The sequence below is a fragment of the Urocampus carinirostris genome, chromosome 17 (genome assembly GCF_059441175.1).
Source record: "Urocampus carinirostris isolate Australia breed hairy pipefish chromosome 17, RoL_Ucar_1.0, whole genome shotgun sequence".
Classification (NCBI taxonomy): Eukaryota; Metazoa; Chordata; class Actinopteri; order Syngnathiformes; family Syngnathidae; genus Urocampus; species Urocampus carinirostris.
The window spans coordinates 22,638,325-22,658,130 of NC_142365.1; the positions used below are offsets into that span (position 1 = coordinate 22,638,325).

Below are 19,806 nucleotides of genomic sequence, written 5' to 3' on the forward strand. Positions count from 1 at the left end.
TTTCCTTTAAAGTAGTGCCCGATTTGGTGGATGTGTGACATGAACAGTTATAAGTGGCGTTGAAATCAAGGCAAGAGCCCAAGTGTTACTGTAGCTATGGTAGACATATACAGAAGCTCTTGCACACTGTCCGCATGGGTGTATACAGTGCCTCAGCTCCGCCAACTGATTCCAGAAGTTCCCTGATGACTTCTGGGTGGTCCAATGTTGACCTAAATGACTGACAAAGACAGACAGAGTTCACCTATGTGACCTTAAGTCTCAGTTTAAATGCACCTGCTCTGTAATTGATATAGAGGTCTGTGAAAAATGACACTTGAAAACAGACAGATTATGAAGACTAAAGAACAGACAACGCAGGTCTGGGATAAAGTTGTGGAATAGTTCATTGCAGGAATGGGATACATGACAATTTTGCAACATATACACATCTCCTAGAGCACTGTGCAAGCAATCATATCAAACTGGAAAGTGCATAAAACCACTGCGAACCTACCAAGACTTGGCCGACCCCCTAAACTTCCGGCGCGGACAAGGAGAAAATAATAAGAGAAGCAGCCAAGAGGTCCATGATCACATTGGATGACCTACATGCATACAAAGCTCATTTTTTTTCTTTTTTTAGGTGTGCTTTATAGTCTTTAAAATTAGGTACTTTTTGGGGTGGCTCAACGTGATGATTATCAGGGAATAGTTTTCCACAAACTATCTAAAAAAGTCATACTGTAATTGGCACACCAAATTCCCTAAAGTCGAGGTATATGCTGTCTCATCCTTCACAAAGTAAAAAGGTCACTGTTTGACACCATTTTAGTGTCATACCTGTTGCTGAAGGTCAGGTTGTATTGTATCATTGGAAACATCAGTCCACACTCACCAATTACTGTCATGCAGTGAGTCCTGATGGACAAAAAGACAAGTAGCAGTACAGTCCGGCGTTTTGTTATATCAAGACCATTTTGGACTACGATAAGATCAGAGCAATTGTCAGTGCATGTACGTGAAACTCTTCTAAACCCTAAGTAGGAAAAACTTATTTTACTTGTCTATTTGTCGATGACTAATATTTACTTGCAGACTGCTAACGAACGAGTGACGTGCAGTCAAGGTAAGCAAGTGATGATGTGCCTCACCTGTCATCATTGAAGTCTCATCTCATTAGCTGCACCACTTATCCTCAGTAGGGTTGCGGGGGTGCTGGAGCCCATCCCAGCAATCATCGGGCAGTGGGCAGGGGACACCCTGAACTGGTTGCCAGCCAATCGCAGGGCACACAGGGACAGACAATTCGCTCGCTCATTCACACCTAGGGACAATTTGGACAGGCCAATCCACCTGAAATGCATGTCTTTGGAATGTAGGAGGAAACCGGAGTGCCCGGAGGAAACCCACGCAAGCACGGGGAGAACATACAAACTCCGCACAGGAAGTCTGGTAGCTGGATTTGAACCCACACAGGAGGTTCCCAAGACCATAGAACTGTGCCGCACACGCGCTAACCACTGCGCCGCCGTGCTGCCTCATCATTGAAGTGTAACATTAAAATTAATTGCAAGGTTATATTTATGTAGTGTTTAAAGAGACACTATTAAAAATTGTAAAACTAAATATCGCTGTATTGTGTGGTGCAACTGAAAATGAGTAGTACAAATCACAAGGAAACGCACAAGGAGACTCGCAATGACCAAACAACACAATTTTTCATTTCATTTTTTTGCCCAACCTTTTAAAAGTTTTTCTTTTTTTAATAATTGGCTTTTATTTTTTTTACCACGAAGAGACGTTAAACGATACATGGTTGTTATGTTTTTTTTGGTTGCACCAAAACGCGGACACACAAGCAAAGTTCAAAGGTTTATTGTGAGTAAGGGGGAATGAACAAAAGCCGTTCCGCATATGAGAGGAGGGAGAGAACATTTTGGAAAAAAAAATACGCTGTCCGAATAAAACTCTAAGCTGGCAAGAAAAAACAATTCCTGAGTTGGTTAGAGACAGGCGTCCAGGAGTCAGGCAACAGCAACAGGCAGGTTGTCCACTTGGAGGGAAAGTGATATGACAAATTCTGTTGGTGCAGTCATTTTATACTGGGTCCCGAATGGGAGTGAGGAGTGGATGATTGGAAACAAGTGTGAAGATTTTCCAGTCCCATTGTCTTTTGGCGCATTTCAGGCAAACAGTGGTGTGCTGAATTATGACATCAGTGTTCCTATAAAGTCAGCAACACATGGTTTTTTGGGTTATTTGTGTTGCTGAGGTTCTTTAGTTTTTCCTTGCCCTCATGTAGGTTTCATATCAGGGGCTGGTGTAATGGGGGTCTGTGCAGCCCTTTGAGACGTTTTGTGATTAAGTGTTATAAAAATAAACATGACTTGACTAAAATATCACCGAATTTGGGTAAGTTAAGTCAAAACAAAAAATGGCAACATTTCAAGATGATTTTAAAAATTAAACCATTTGGTTCAAGTTATTAAAAAAAACTATAAATTTGACTTGACTTTTGAATCAAACGTACATTTATATCATTGCTCATGTATTTTACCCTATTATTCAAATCAATATTGTTTTTTTTTAAATGAATTAAAGTGTTTTCTTACCACTATGAGGCACTCAATAATACACCATCCATCCATCCATTATCAGCACCCCTTATTCTCAGTAGGGTCGCGGGGGCCAATAATACACAATATCTTTAATAGTCTATTTTTTTATTTAAATTCACAATTTCTAGATTTTCTTTTTGAAAATCGCTGAATTTTCACATTATATTAGGAATGTTATGAATACAATTAGTATGTAAAGTATTGCAGTGCTTAGGGTCTGCAGGTGCAGAGTGAGACACACAACTCTCTTGCCTCATGGGGGGGGGGGGGGGGGGGGGGCAATAGAGGGACCAAGGATTCTTATTTGGCGCACACATCAGTTGAAAACATAAGACTTAGTGATATCATTAGCAAGCTAACAAGTCAAGCTTTCCAGTATTTCGCATGGCCTTCCTTTCACAATGGAGTATCAACTATCTATTGATGATTTCATTGAAATGGAGCATTATGTAACATAGTACTGTGTTGTGCATCTGCAATGGAGAGTGAGGCGTGCAATTCTCTTGCCTCGTGGCAGGTGGCATTTGTGAGACAATGATACGGATTTCGTGCACATCTCAGCCCAAAACAATAGAATTAGCATTAGCAAGCTAACAGCAAGTCCAGCCATCCAGTGTTTTTTTTTTCCTAATTGAGGATTACCTATTTATTGATGCATTTATTCAACAGGGACCGCACATAGACTTCCATTATAAACTGAGGTAAGGGTATAAAAGTTTTTTTCTATGCTACTGTTAATATATTGCTTACCTACTTTGCCAATTCAAATCATGAATATGATTTAGATTAATTTATTTGTAAATCTGACCCACCAGACACAAACCTCGCCACAGACCTTCACGAATCATTTTCCTCATACACAGTTCACCCATCAAACTTGATAGAAAGACAAATATTCTAAGTGGGTCAACAGACACAAAAATAAAACAATATTTTTTGACTATTTTCTGCAATGTTGTTTGCCTCTTGCAGCAAAGCCATCATAAAGATGCCAATATTTCTGCCAGACACGAGCACTAATAATAAAAGTGCAGCAGGAAACGGGGCTATTGTGAGGAGCAAATCTGTGTGATTACATCTGCACACAAGGCTTGATGTCACTCATACCCGAATCAATAATAGAGCAAGAGACCTGAGTGCATCTGGGGGAGGGGAGGCGGTAAATGAGTGGGGTCAGTCATCATCATCTCAAGAGGGACAGTGAGCACTGTGGAGCTTGTGAACTGATTTGGTCCTAGACTCTTCCATGGAGATATTTGCAAACACACAGGCTTATCTATCGCTTTTGTTTGAGAATGGGAAAAAACATGATGAACAATGGCCTACGTGCTTTAAATCATGTCTGGGCTTTGTTAGGTTTCACAGAAGACACACAGGAGTTTTAACAGTTTATTGGGGGCAACAGGTATGAACCAAAAGTGGTCCGCATACTGGAGAAGAGGAAGAAAAATGTCAACAACAAAAGACAGTATAAAAAAAAAACTCACACCTGGAAAGCTACAGGAAGTCTTGATTCCAGGCAGGCTCAGGGCAGCAAGAGGCATGATGTCCACATTAAAAGTACAAGTTGCCAACTGTCAGTTGAGTCCTTCAATACCTTGGTGGTAATGAGAGGCCAGGTGTGTGAGATCAAGGGGATTCAACATTATAAATTATGTATGCTTTATGTATACATCCTTCTCTACGCTTGCCAGACATGGACTCTCCCAGCAAAGCTGGAAAGGAAAATTCAGGCCAACGAGATGCGATGCTAAAGAAAACTTCTAGGCATCAGCTACATCGCCCATGTAACAAACAGTAGGCAACGCCATCAGAGGGCACTGTGGACCCTGCGACAAACCGTAGTGAACTGTGCGTAGATGAAAACTGCAGTGGTATGATCACGTCACAAGATTACTAGAAGTTGCCAAGATCATTCGCCAGAGCACAGTCCAATGGAGCAGGAGGAGAGGAAGACAGAAAATAAATTGGCCAGGAACATCAAGGAATGGACTGGGGCCAACTTTGACACAACCCAGATGCCGGCCAGGAACTGTCAGCAGTGGAGCAAGCTGTCCACAGTTGCAACCTCAGTGGTGCATTGACGAACCAAGCAGTCAAAGGACCCATAATCCATAACTGCTGTTCTGTATAACAATTTTTAAATTAAATTTAAAAAATATTGTTTGACCAATCTCGTCTTGCCCATGTTAGCCCTAATCTGATCTTCTCAGTCACTGGTAGCTGACGACGACGTCATTGTAGATTGCTAAAATTGCCACGGTACACTAACAAATGTTATCCTCGTTTAAGCATTTATCCTTCACATGCATTGCGCGTCACATTGTTCGTTTTTGTTCATTTTGATATCAGATGATTGTGTTTTAATCAAAAAATCAACCAGTTATAACCGTGGAAGTAAGAAGTAGTAGTAAGAGAAAAACTTAAAAATCAAGTTGAGGCAATAAAGAATGGGAATCCATCCAAGGCGAATATGAGGGATGGATTAAATCGTCAACAATAGGTCCTCATTTCTTGTTCAGCATTCCGTGTAAAAACGATGTGAGTGCTGCTGGCGGATTTTACGATCTGAAGAACCATTTTAAAAGTGCCGAACACGTGGAAAATATAGTGAGAAGCAAAACACGTCTCATGTGCAAGTGGACAAAAAACAAAGGAAGATGCTGAATGAAATGGTTGTGTTGTGCATTTGGTAAATAAAATCAATGTGTTTACACAAATTATGTTTTATATTCTGCACTGTCTGTCTTGCGGTGGGTAAATAGGTGCCGAAATTTGTTTGTAAGCTTTATTAGCGCTTTATTATCGGTATTGCAATTTGCTGAGGTTGATAAATGTGATTTTGTCTCTTTGCTTCAAAAGTTCTCCGTCTCTATTTCTAAATACTGCCCATTACGTTACATTTTTTTTTACAGCCATGGTGTTACTTATACCGTAATCTCTGTGCTCAAGTTTGTCCCATTAATTTTTCTGTTCCTGTATAATCCATGCCCATTCGCTACTGGTGAGACATAACCAAATATGCGCACATAAACTGACCCTTGATTTCAGTATTTTATTTAAAAGTTGCAAATAGAGCTTGGATGTGTTTATATATGGTAGGGAGAATATCAGAATATCAGCAGGGAGAAATTAGCATCCTCCTACTGTGTGCTAGAGACAGCCCCAGCGTAATGGTATTTAGTTGTCATTCGTCGGTAAATATGAATTTTCCAACCCTCTTGTAGGAAGAGTTAGCGATGAAAGAACGTTGTAATTAATTTTCTGCTTTTAATTGGTGGCAGGGTAACGCATCACTTTGTAACGGCAGCTGAGATCCAAAATTTGATTAGTAACGCGTCACTGTAATCATTACCGAAAAGTAAATGTAAAAAAAAATTCCCTTGTAACGCGTCCCAACACTGCCAAACAATATGTTTGGGAAATTTTGCTAACTGGGAAGTAACCACCAAAAGATTGTGTATTTGTCAAGCTCTTTGATGTCTCGTTTTAGACGCTACAAAAACATTTTCTCATTAAGCGAAGAAGCCAAACAAAAATAAAGGCCCTATTTGTTTGAGATAGAAACAATGAGCAAAGGCTGGAAGCGTTAGGCTCAGCTGGGCCCGTCTGGGAAACGCTTGTTCGCCTTCTCTCACAAACTCGCCAAAAGACAGGAACGGACCTCCCCGGGAGTGCGAGCAATGAAGGTCAGACACTGAATGACAAAACAAATGTTCCGTCATTAGCGTAAATTCATGTAATTGGATTTACTCAACTGATTATGATCTCTGAAAGGGAAATCCTGCTCAGCCACATCAACAGAGATGCACTTCTTGACCTGTTGTTTGAGGTCCTGAGGTCTTGCTCGAGGGCACCTCGACTGTAGTCAGGAAACAGACTCTTATCTGGCTAACTAGGTGTGTTTTATCACCCCTGCTTGAACCCTAACCCTGCAATTCCTAAGCTCAAGTACATACCGATGAGCTGCTGCTGCTCAAAGAAGTCCGTCATAAATAGCCCTTTTTTGTTTTTGCATACCAATCCTGACCGAGCGTGTAGCGCTGACTCTGTATTTAGAGCAGTCAGAGATTCTCTCTGGTAGCTCTATTATAACAATGGCAGGAAATGCTGTGCTGTGTAATTCAAGGGGAATTGGGTTAATTCAAATTTTTCTGTGACACAGAAACGGTATGGTTTTGCCCAATTTTGGGACTAATGCGTTATAAAAGAACCTGGAGCACAATAACTTTTTTCGGTGACGTGTACTGTGTTGCCCAAAACTTAATTATTTTTCTTTTATAAATACTGTAAAATTCGGACTATAAGGTGCACCTGACTATAAGCCGCTCCCAGTACATTTTAAAAGGATAACCCATTTTGTACATACATAAGCCGCACCTGACTATGAGCCGCATGTGCCCACATTGAATCATGAGATATTTATGAAGAAAGACCGTGCACAGAGTTTTAATTTTATTGCTATACGGTACCTTAACCTCTAATGTTCTCCTGGTTGGCTGCCGGACTTTTGATAAACAATTAGGTGTCTGTGCGATGTCGCCAGTCAATAAAATATGTCATACCTCACATCATTCGAAAACTTAAACTCTTGGGATTAAAAATATACTCATCAGAAAAACATCACGATCAGTTTGAAACAAGATACCTGAAAACCATAAAGCCGAGGTATCTCACATTACATCCCCTGGCTGTCTTCAACTTTTTTGAATGTCTGCGAAAATGACCTTGTTCGATCAAGTACAATCCATGGAACCCAACCGCGTAAAATATTGACTCCAAAACACATGATAATGTCAACAGGTGAATAGTAATCCGCCTAAAACATTTAAAGCTCTCGTCGCAGTATTTATTCAGGTAGTTGCCCTGCACGGCTGACACGGCTATCTGTGTGTGAGTTTGTGTTAATGGGTAAGTGTGAAGCACATTGTAAAGTGTGTTGGGAGGTCTTCAGTGACTTGGAAAGTGCTACAGCATATAAATGCAGACCATTTTGCAGACATGGTCTCAACGCATTGTATTTCACTGCTGCAGTTTTTCACCATCTGGAGAAGAGAATTAAAGTCTCAATATTATGTCAACTGTGGTTACGGTCCTTCTTTGGTGGTTTAGCTCAGTTATATGGATGGCACCGAAAGTACTGTAAGGCTTTAATAATAACATTTTATAACTCCTTGGTGCGTTACTATTTTACCTTACTTCTAAATAAAGCTCAATAATATTTGTGTCCTCATACATCCTCTAAAGCAGTGGTCTTCAACTTTGGGCCAATGGGCACCCTAAGAAAAAACAAAATAGCCAGTGGACATGTTCTGAAAATAACTCACTTGTGATGGGTCATTGTGATTTTCTAGGCAGTTTGCTTTCTAACTGGTATGAGAAATCATTGACATGATCAGTGTCTTTAAAAATAATATTTTAGTGAATGTGCTTATTGTAAACCTATTTTAATAATTTCAACCTGATAACAACATAATAATAACAAAAGTTGCGATTTTCAAAAATGCATTTAAAACTCTTTGCCTCTTCTGTTATTCAGTAACAAAAAAGTAACTCTCAGGTTCAAAAGGTTGGCGACCCCTGCTCTGAAAGTTGTTTATATTACAAAATACAACTTAATACAGTTATGATAGTGCTGTCTGAAGCTCAGAGTTTGAAGTTAGGAATTTTTCCTAATGTAGAGATTTTCCCTACCATATATACTCGCATCAAAGCATAATTTACAACGATAAAATAAAATACTGAATCAGAAAGTGCTAAGTTTAAACATTAGAACTTTAGTAGACACTCAAAATAAGGACAGAGGACAGCAATGGATTTTGAACTTGCAAGGAGAAACAGGATGAGGAGCCTTCTCATAAGAAAATTTGATTCCTCTTTTCTGGTGCATCCCCGAAGCCTCTCTTTTTCCTTAACCTCCTAAGTGCCTGAAAACAGATCAGCACTGAAAAGTGTAGCTATAAAGGAGAAGCAACCGCGATGGCTGACAGTAAAAATTTTGTCAAAGCATGGAACAACGGAACACAATGATTGTCACATTATGGAATTTGGCATCCTATGAATTCTCCTTTCCGTTTGTCCAATATTAAAAACAGAATAAGCTTATATGTGCTTATTTGATTGTGTGTCAACAGTACCAGATGGGAGGCAGCACGTGGAAGCAGGGGAGTGGGTTATACGGCACCCGCTTTGATATAAAAGATAGTGTGTATTATTGAGAGCCTCTTGGTGGTATAAAGTCATCCATTTAAATGCTGAGTTTTGATCACTTTGAGTCTCCGTAGTTTGTATTCTTCTTTTCAGTAGCACAACACGATACAAATTCTAATAAAACACATTGTCCCTTAGGGTAAATGCAGCCCATGTAAATTCTTACTGAATATTTGATTATTATATTAATTCTTAATGGGTTTTTTTATGTGTAGCAATTTATATCTATATGATATATCTATATGATATATCTATATAATATATCTATAATATCATGGCGGCGCAGTGGTTATCGCCTAAAGTCATGAGATCGAACCTCCTATGTCAAGTTTGCATGTTCTCTCCGTGCTTGCGTGGGTTTTTTCTGGGCACTTCGGTTTCCTTCCACATTCCAAAAACATGCATGTCAGGTTAATTGGCCAGTTCAAATTGTCCCCTAGGTGTGACTGAGTTGTCGGTCCCTGTTTGCCCTGCCACTGGCTGGCAACCAGTTCAGGGTGTCCCCTGCCCACTGCCCAAAGATGGGCTCCAGCACCCCCGCAACCCTACTGAGGATAAGCGCTGCAGATAATAGATGGATGGATGTATATATAACTGAATTACTTTTGAAATGAAGTAACTGTAACTAATTACTTTTTCCCCGTGTAACACACCCAACACTGGTTGTGCCAGACAAACAGGATTGACCTTCACAGTGTGCAGGTTCCCCTAAAAATTGTGATGGACCTAATCATGACAATACAATGTCCATTCAGTTACTTTGCGCGATCAGAGTGTCATGCATATTGGAGTGCTCCAAGCAAGTCTGACTTTGTGACCTTCAAACAGTTTTCATCTGATGGTCCTCCCTTTGCCGTTGGCTGCTGTGGGAGGGAAAGTGATTGTCTGACAGGACATATACTGTACTGAGATTATCAGTCAAACAATCTTCTCATGTTGATGCCTCCTGCTTTTGCCGCTTGATTGTATTTTTTTTGTGTGTGTGGAGGCGAGAGGAGGGGGTGGGCACGCGTGCATGACATTGACGGCTCGGTAAAAGTATAATGTACTGTATGTGGATCATGCTCAGACTCCCCCTCTTAAAGGGAAAGTGTGTATTATTTAGCGACTTCTAGTAGGAAAATAATCTTTAATTAAAAACAACTATCCTGATTTAAATAATAAGCACAAATAAATAAAATATCATATATAGCAAGTAGAGAAATCAGCATTTATTTTACAGAACAAACAAAGGGTACTGACATAATTGTCCGCCATCTTACTTCTACAGGTGCCCAAAAACACTGGGCGTAAAAATGAGAAATAAAATGGTGTGTTTTGGTCACTCTGAGTCGCCATAGTTTTTTGATTTCCTTACTATTTTGTCACACATTAATGCCTGCACAACTCACAACATACAGTGACATCTAGTTGTGAATTAATATACACTTTACCTTGAAAGCAGGTGTTAGCTACCAAAAAGTCTTAAAAGAGCCATAACCAACCAAAAGGACAACAAAAAATGTATGGAGCAAAAAAAAAAAAACAGGAAGCCAAACATTTTATTGCCTAATGTTTGTACATTTTTACAGCATCACCAAACAATATACTCACATAAAAGCCGATCCCCTTAAACTGCTTTAAAAATCTACATAATGAATTAAAACAAAGAAAATGTGTTCAACAACCTGCGGAAGCAGTGAAGCCTCCATATTTCATGGCTTGTGCAATCTTTGGAGCTTGCAAACCAACACATAGCAAAGACACTCCTTATCTATTTTGTCTCTGGGATTCAAACGACTCAAATACCTCTCTCTTCTTTTCTGGGTACTGTCCAAGTCTTTTTCAAAGTCAAAGTCAGCTTTATTGTCTATTCTGCAGCTTAGACCGAGAATTGAAATTGTGTTTCTCTTAGCCCTCAGTGTAAAGAAAAAAAAAAAAAAAAACACTATGCTACGACACATTACAGTAAGACACAGGTGTAGACAGTACGACACATAAATAGGTGCAAATTGGTACCTTGTTAACAAAACGTTCTTTCTTTCTCCAGGTATGGTGTACTGCAAAATATTTTACAAATCAAAACGGCAAACTCAGCACACTTTTACCATAAATTCTATGTTTAGGTGTGTCCCATTTTTTTCCCTTTGCTTTGTTGTTCCTGTATGAGCCACACATCCTCCCCACGCGCTGTCTATCTTTCGCAACAAGTGACACAAAACCAAATACGGTCATATAAACTAACCCCCTGATTTAAATATTTTATTCTTCACTTGTAAATTTGGCCTAGATGCAAGTGTTTAGGGCAGGGAGAATATCTATACGAGGAGAAATTTAGCCTCCCCGTACTCTGTGCCTGAGATGGTGCCACCATAACTGTATTTAGTTGTACTTTTTAGCTCGGTATAACCATGCCCTTCCTTCTATTACATACCTGTCAACCTGTACGGTTTTGCCATACAAAGTACTCTTTTTTGCATCTAAGACGAGTACGACGTACAAGGAAATCTGTGCGGGAAAACGCATATTTGTCAATCGCATACGTCTGCCGCCTGGGGATTTCCCATCATGCATCATTCAGAAAAAATAAAAAATATCGTGTACGATTATTTTGTATTTTATACGGGAAAATACGTCAGTTTGTACGGGCATGGAGCCGTGGAGGTTGACAGGTAAGCTATTGGGTTGAATTAAGGGTTGTATGAGTCATTGTGAGTAAAGCAGGAGTGTTCAGTATTTAGAGGACACGGGATTGCATGCTGACTATTTAATATGTAGCAAAGTAATGCACCATGTTTTAACGCCAGCCGAGTTTTAAAATCTTGTTCCAGTACTCGTTTCTGACTAAAGTGACTGCGTTCCAGAACTGACTTCCTTTGTAACACGTTCGTTCCAGCACTGCTTACGAGTTCATAAAATAGCTTCAGACTGGCAAAGTGTTTCCTAAAACTTAGGCTCGAATCTCACACTCATCACCCAGTCGATCGTTCTTTTGGATTAACCAAATACGTGAACTCAAATTGAACTAATTCAGCTCTCCGTCGGTTGTCCATTCCTCCCTATGAATGCTTCATCTTTCTTATCCTTTGTACAAAGCTGGACACTTCCTGTCACTTGCTGCCTTGTTTGCTTTCGTGAGCCAGCTCCCAGCGAGCGTCTCTTGTCTGCTGCTGTTTTAGCATGCGTGCCTTTCCCCCCAAAAGTCTACAGGGAAACCACCACCGGCCTCCATTAGCCCCGCCCTGCCTACTTACTCTCTGGCCTCCCTTTATTTATTCATCATTATCTTTCAGTATCTCTGAGTGTCTCCATTGTGGCTAACCTTTAATCACGCCGCATGTGTACTTTGTAATATTGCAGCAAAAACTTGAGGGTTGAAGGATGATATGCAGCCTTTAATCTACCATTAAAACATTCCTACAAACTAAAATTTTAAAGTGGCAGTGTTTATTATTCTGCACCTCTTAGTGGTAAAAGAAACGTAATTCATTCAACAACTAGAACGGCTAATAACTTAATAAAATCAGAAGCATTGAGAAGTAAAATAGATGTTATCGTCACTTACAGTTGACAGTTTTCTCTTTTGTTCAGGCATAGTGAACTGCAAAAATAATTTTACAGATAAAAACACCAAAATTAAGCACACTTTTACCGTAAATTATATGTGTCCAGTTTATGCACGACATAAGGAAAATGTCAGGACGGCTTTTTTGGCAGTTTGTAATCTAGAGTAATCTGACTGTCTGTAAAAGAGGGTGTTGAGATTCAATGTCATCCTGGCCTTCGGAGATTGGAATGTCTTTTGGGGGGAAAAATGCACACTTAACAAAACCAAAAGTGCTGAGTCAGATTTTTCTTTACATTTTTCACATCTAGAGTAACCTACTTAAATGCCTGTAAAAGTTGGTTGTCAAAAAAAAATTCCCCCTTTTCTCAGGTGGACAGACATACAAACTAGCAAACAGACAAATAAACAAACAGATATACATCCTTACATTCCAAACATAAACATTATCACCATACTTGCATTGCTCACAGACGATAAAACCAAGTAATTTGGGTAATACAAATTAATGCATGGACCATTATACAAAGATGCATTTTTCAAAATACTTGTAGGTTCAGGAATTTGCATTAATTTGACTTAACATGATCCTAATATAGAGGAACCTGATAACCACAAAATGAGAAGAGAGATGGTACAGTTTGGTCGCTTTGAGTCTCCGTAGTTTGTAATCTACCTCCAGCTTTTTAAACATTCTCCACAATACAGCAACATCTAATGGTCTCAAAAATATATACTGTCCCTTTAATATTTTTGACACTTAACTTGTCAATGACACTGAATGTCAATGTTGTTGAGCAATTTCAAAATGAGGACCCGCAGAATCTTAATGCTCGAGAGCTGAGATTTTGTTTTGGTGCCAGTTTCCTGGACCTGAGGAGCCACGCGTTTCTATTACATCCAATCGGGTTGCTAATTGCATTGGCCCACAGTCAGCGGCTTGAATCAATCCTCTGATTAGATCTTTGGAATGAGAATCTTCTGGACTGGGGTCCCCGGGCCCCGGACTGATGACCGGCAGTTTACGGGATAGGTAAACAAATGCGCAAATGCACGTCCCAGCTGTCACCTATGGTAAGGCCCTGAGCCAATAGGCATTCGCTCTTGCTTAATAAGGCTAACTTTCACAATCCGGAACTTTAGTTGTGTGTATAATTAGAATTGTCTTTATTGTCGTTGATAACAACCTAGTGAACATGTGTGTGCAATAAGATGGGAGACGGCATTCAGTATAACTAAGTAATAAAGACTTCAGAGAGAACCTTTTGTTTTCAGTTATGCTCCAGGTTTCTTTAAGTCACGTGTTTTTGGATCATGTGACCATTCAAGATGGCAGCACATATTTACTACTGTGCCGAAATACAACACAAATGAGGGCTGCGTGGAGGAGCAAGGCGGCGCATTGGTTAGCTCGTGTGCGGCACAGTTCTGTGGTCATGAGATCGAACCTCCTGTGTGGAGTTTGCATGTTCTCCTCGTGTTTGCGCGGGTTTCCTCTGGGCACTCCGGTTTCCTCCCATATTCTAAAACATGCATTTCAGGTTAATTGGCTGGTCCAAATTGTCCCTAAGTGTGAATAAGCGAGTGAGTTTTCTGTCTCTGTGTGCCCTGCGACTGGGTAGGAACCAGTTCAGGGTGTGCCCTGCCCACTGCCCGAGGATAGCTGGCATGGGCTCCAGCACCCCCGCGACCCTACTGATCATTAGCGGTGCAGATAATGGAAGTATGGATGGATGGATGGATGGATGGATGAGGGCTACGTGGCTTAAAATGTGAGCCCCGTATTGGTAGACGACATTACTAGACGAGAATAGTGCCAGATCGCAACACAAAAAGGAACATTTTTGACCCAAACAGCTGTAAAAGTGGAAATTGTCTTTTTGTGTTGGTTTCCGCGTGACTTTATTGCATTCGCCTGTTCGTTCCTCAAGGATTAAAGGACACTTTAGCGACCTTGGCATTGATGCCAATGATATGGCGGGAGAAGTATAGCATTGTTGATAGATGACTTCTACTGCCGTTCAATTCAGATGTATAAATTGAGGACTTTATTTGTGGGTGAAAAAGACATTGAAATTGAAATATTGTAAGTATCTTGTCAATATTCAAGTAATTACTGTTAAACCTTCCATTTTGCTCCTTTTTTACATTACAGTATATGAATAATGTTGCCAAAAACATCAACTAACTGTTTCAGGACGTCAGCACCGTGTTTTGCTTTCGAGTCAAGTTATGTTTATTTGTACAGCCCTTAATCACAAGGCATCTCAAAGGGCTCCTACAGACTTAAGACTATCATTGCACAATCCCCTGATCTAAAACCTACATGATGTCAGAACCCGAACAGACGGATGACCCAGACGCGTAACGTGTTCACACAACCTTTATTTTACGGAAACGGGGCAGTCATGGGCATGAACACAAACGCCAGTGGTTCGGCGATTGCTGGGCGGAAGAAGTGAGACAGAGAAGTATGGCGCTGGAAAAAATGAAGCCAGAGGCAGACGAGATCGAAACCGGACAGGACAGACGGTATCGATAACAGATACAGGATACACGAGCAGATACCGGACAGGATGGAACAGACAAAATCAATACTGGATACACAAGCAAAATACAAGACAGGAAGGTACAGACAGGATCGATACAGGACAGGACGGGACAGACACCGGATACCGGACAGACGGAATCGATACCAGATACACAAGCAAGATACCGGACAGGGCAGGACAGACGGAATCGATACTGGATACTGGAGACTGGAGCAAGATACCGGACAGGTTGGGACGGACGGGATTGATACTAAATAGATGGAGACCGGAGCAAGATACCGGACAGGACGAGACAGACGGGATCGATACCGGATACTGGAGACTGGAGCAAGATACCGGACAGGATGAGACAGACGGGATCGATACTGATTACTGGATACACGAGCAGGATACCGGACAGAGTCAAAATACAAGTCTTGCAAGTGCAGAGGTTCATTGACGGACTGACAAGTAGTGATTGAGAGCACTGAGTTTAAATAGGAGGGAAGCCAATCAGGCAATGAGCAGCAGCTGGTGCCACACGGGCATGGCAACCGTGACATGTTTAAAACCGGCATTTGCAAACATTTACCAAAATCAAATGCCAGGTGTGGCACTCCTGATGAGCCCAATCCCCACACACCAGTCCTGTCGGGCGCAAGTGAGGGCAATGGGCAACCGTAACACATGAGGGCAAGGAAAAACTCAAAACCTTCTGCATGAGGAAAATAACGAAATCTTGAGAAGGGACTGCACATGAGGTAATCCCCCTTCCAGGATGGCCAGGCTGCAATGGATGTTGCAATAAAATAACATAAATAATACTAAAAAAATATACAAAGTAATGAATAAATTAAAAAATCAAAGTATAATAATGAATAATAATAATAAAATAATAAGTACTTGTGTTGTTGTGCTGTAATGGAGAGATTATAAAACCCCTGCAAACCTACTAAGACCTGGTTGTTCCTCTAAACTTGGAAATACGGGACAATTCTGGCAGAAAGTCTGTTGGAGTCTGTAAAAGACCTGAGAATGGGGCAAAGGTTCACTTTCCAAAAGGACGACGAACCTAACATAAAGGCAATACACAAAGAGGTAAGTATTAGTTTCAGGAGCGAGCAGCAGCAAGTCAACTGCAGGAGAGAGAGTGGGAAAGGTGAGATGGCACAACATTCATTTGGACAGGTAACTTAAAATTAGTTTTATCTGGTTATATCAGTATCAGAAATATTTTATTAACACTCCACTTATTGAAACATGAATATTTTGTTTGTTTGTTTGTACATGATTCAATTGTTTGTTTGTTTGTAAATGATTCAAATTGAATCTTTTCTTCCGGCGCCGTCACGAATGGCAGCCACTCCAGCAGCTCCCGTGTTATTTTCGATTGTTCTCGATTGTTCTCAGCTCAGGGATGCTGCTGGAAATGTGAATTTCCCTTCGGGGATGAACAAAGTATCTATCTATCTATCTATCTATCTATCTATCTAATTACAATATATTGTTGCATATAATGTGTCACGAGAGCGTGGTGGCGTGGAAGGGGACCGGACCAGAACGGAGGCAGGAGGCATGAAGGGAGAACTCAAATGCGTTGACGATCCAGAAGTTTTATTTTACAAAATAAAAGTCGCCCAATACTCCGGGGCAAAACAGAACAATACAGAGTTCCTCCGGCACGAACTCAACAGGACAAGGCATAACAGACTAAAACAGGACAAAGCATAACAGACTAAAACAGGACAAGGCATAACAGACCGGGATTGTGAATAATGAGTAATGAACCCGCAACGGCAGAGCCCACAATTAGTGGAACTGCTTTCAGCTGTTGCCCAGAGGGCGGGGCAGACTGGTCACCAAGGCGACCGTGACAATAATGTTTCATAATTATCAATGTCCATAAAGACAATTCAAATAAAATAACAGCTCGTTGTTTTCCTCAATGCCGCCACGAAAAAAAAGACACAGTATTTATGACTGCAGTTCTCAAAATTTAGCAAAAAAATAGCGACTTGTAGTCCAGAATGTATGATAAGTTGGCAAAAATATTTACAAGTAGGTGCAATTTTCTTTTGTAATAATATTGCAATGAAAATATTGCATACATTTAGTAAAATGCAAAGTAGTGCAAAATATTTTGCAAGAGTCAACAAATAAGCATGTTTCTATCCAGTACACATTTTTCAATAGTTTTGGCACTGGGGACAAAAAGGGTCCCTGAGCCTGGTAGTCTTGGTCTTAAGGGACCCATAGTGCCTACCAGTGAGCAACAGGATAAAGAACTGGTGAGATAAGTCCTTTCTAATGTTTTTGGCTCAGTTGTGGTATTGCAAGCCAGCAATATCCACCAGTCTGGGCTGAGAGCAGCCAATGATTTTCTGGGCCTTGTTGATTACTCAAAAAAGTTTAGATCAGTCCCTGGTTTATAAGTTCCCGGCAACGAAACACATTATTGGCCAAGGATATATCTGACAGAAGTCAGAAACGTAAGGGAAAAATAAGAAATTTGAAAAAATAGCTCTAGAGTCATTGGCCGGTGCTAGAAAAAAACTAGGGGTGGGTAAAACTGGGAATTTTGATATTAATCCGATCCAAGTAAATACATAGTAGTATCAAATGATACCAATCCGATACCAATTGTTTGGAAATGCCTTCAATAATTTTGTATTCATGTAACAAAAATACTGTCTAAAAATGTTAACTGGAGAGCTAAAACACCTTCTGTTGTTCTGTATGTTGAAAATAAAGTCAGTAAAGGAAATAAAGTGTCAGTGGTCTCTCATTAGCTCCGTTACAATAGTGACAACGGATTTATACTTTTCTGTCCAGGAACAGCAACATTTTTGGTTGTTGCTCATCGCTCTCTGCAGGGTGTTTTGGGGTGTGTGTTTGTGTAAATGTGTGGTGTTGCCACAGTAGCAGACCCCTTGTCTACACAATTACAAATGTATTTTTCTGTAGTTGGGGAAGATAAAGTCCACACCGTGCAGCACTTCCTTGTTGGCCTCTGTCATGTTTTCTGGTACGGGTGGCTGCATACATTTGGCCCTCTCTTCTGCCTGGTAGGCAGGAGGCTAGGCAGGGAGAGATGCTTAAAGTGTGCTTGTCAGTCACAACTCAAGCATAAACTTAGAGAATGGCGAGGCTGCTGCGTGTGAGAGATAACGGCTGTGCTGTCTACATGTAAAAGCAACACTCTGAGGAAATTGGCGGAGGAGTGAAGTAGAGACCTCAGGACTATAGTATCGATTTAATCCAGGTACATGCTTAGTATTGATAATATCGATATTTGGACCGATCTGCAGGTACGCTGGTAATATTTGAAGATCCATCCAGCAAACTTTAACCGGGAGTTCCTTAAAGTTTTTTAATCACTGAGCAGAGATGAAAAAAAGCCCACCACAGGCTTAAAAGGGGGCCCCAAGAAGATCCTGACAACATCCTGTAAAGACATCCTTGTCCTGCTGAGAAACAGAGGAAGTCTCAATGTAGTTTTAACGGCTGCTTTAATGGCCTCTACTTGAGGTTTTGAGTCTGATGTGATCCTGTTATTGTGTTGTTTTTTTTCCCGGACAGAATATTGATGTGACCAACTTCAGCAGCAGTTGGAGCGATGGTTTGGCATTTTGTGCCCTCCTGCACACATATTTGCCCGCCCACATCCCCTACCAGGAACTCATCAGTCAAGATAAGGTGCCAACAGAAACATGAAACTAGTGATGATCCATAATAACTTAAAACATGCATTCCTTTGCTACACACACATTCACAAATACATGTAAATAGGAATGCTTTACGCCACTTATTTCCAGTGTCGGGAATAATGCTGTTATAAAGAGCGCCGTTCCGTAAGAGCCCTATTTTTTCAGTAACAGGGGAATCTTACCAGTAATTTTCACCCCGATTTTCCGCTCTCTGAGTTGTTTACATCACGTCTTTTCAGATTATGTCACCGTTTGAAATAGCGACTACGATATAGTTCGATTGTCAGAGCCAGAACAAATGGTAGACCCAAACCCGTAACGTTTCACTTAAAAGTTTATTGGGATATTGAGGAAACAAGCGCCAGCGATCCAGTGCTCGCTGTACGAGGGAAGCAAGCCGCCCACGGGATCGGAGCGTGATCTGAATGCGGAAGTGGATTTCCCGTGGCGGGAGATAGGAGCGTGGTCAAATAGGCAAAAAGGGTCGATAGCCGGAGCGGGGGGTCAGAACGTGGTCGGTGGTCAAAAACGGGTCGTTAGCCGGAGCGGGAGATCAGAGCGTGGTCAAAAGGACAAAACAGGTCAATAGCCGGAGACAAATGGGGAATCAGGAACAGACGAGTGGTATACGGATGAAAACGGGACTGACGGGAGCCAGAGTCAAAGTGCTTGCCTTGCATATGCAGAGGTTTGCTGACGGACTGACAAGGAGTGACTGGAGCACTGGGTATAAATAGGAGGGAAATCCATCAGGCAACTAGCAGCAGCTGACGCCAAACAAGCGGCCACAGGTGAGTGCAATGACTAATCATGACATAGATAGCAATCTGGAATATAGTATTTACTAATGCGCTGGAAGAGAAGAAGGATGGGGCTGAGTCGTGAGCACCAGACTCGTGTCGTTTGCAAAAAAAAAATGTCTTGGAAGTAAATGAAGGGACCTGGCTCCCTACCAATCAACTCAATCAGCTGTTTTCCACCGAGACACCTTTCTTCTCTTGTGTTTGGTTAATATATATGTATTTTTTTAATTCTTTGCAGTTGACTTTAAATATGTTGAGCATAAAAAAAGTGAAATTGTGTTGTAGGTAGATTTATTTATTTGAGTTGTATTTCCCGTGTTTTTTAGTGTTAATGTATTCATATGAAAAACAAAACTTTATTTTTTTTTTCTTTTAATCTCCTTTTCCTTTTGTTATCATATTTTTCCTTTT

General features: G+C 40.8%; 1 protein-coding gene across 4 annotated transcripts in view; it reads left to right on the top strand.

Moving 5' to 3' along the window:
- Positions 1–19,806, top strand: part of specc1 (sperm antigen with calponin homology and coiled-coil domains 1) — a 92,547-nt gene that overhangs the window by 60,308 nt on the left and 12,433 nt on the right. For 3 of the 4 annotated variants that reach the window (XM_088320853.1, XM_088320854.1, XM_088320856.1), the window contains one exon: positions 18,465–18,581. The exons of the other annotated variant lie outside the window; for it this stretch is intronic. In XM_088320853.1, the coding sequence (XP_088176979.1) occupies positions 18,465–18,581 (117 nt within the window). The remainder of the gene's footprint in view (positions 1–18,464; positions 18,582–19,806) is intronic. 4 annotated transcript variants of the gene reach the window in all.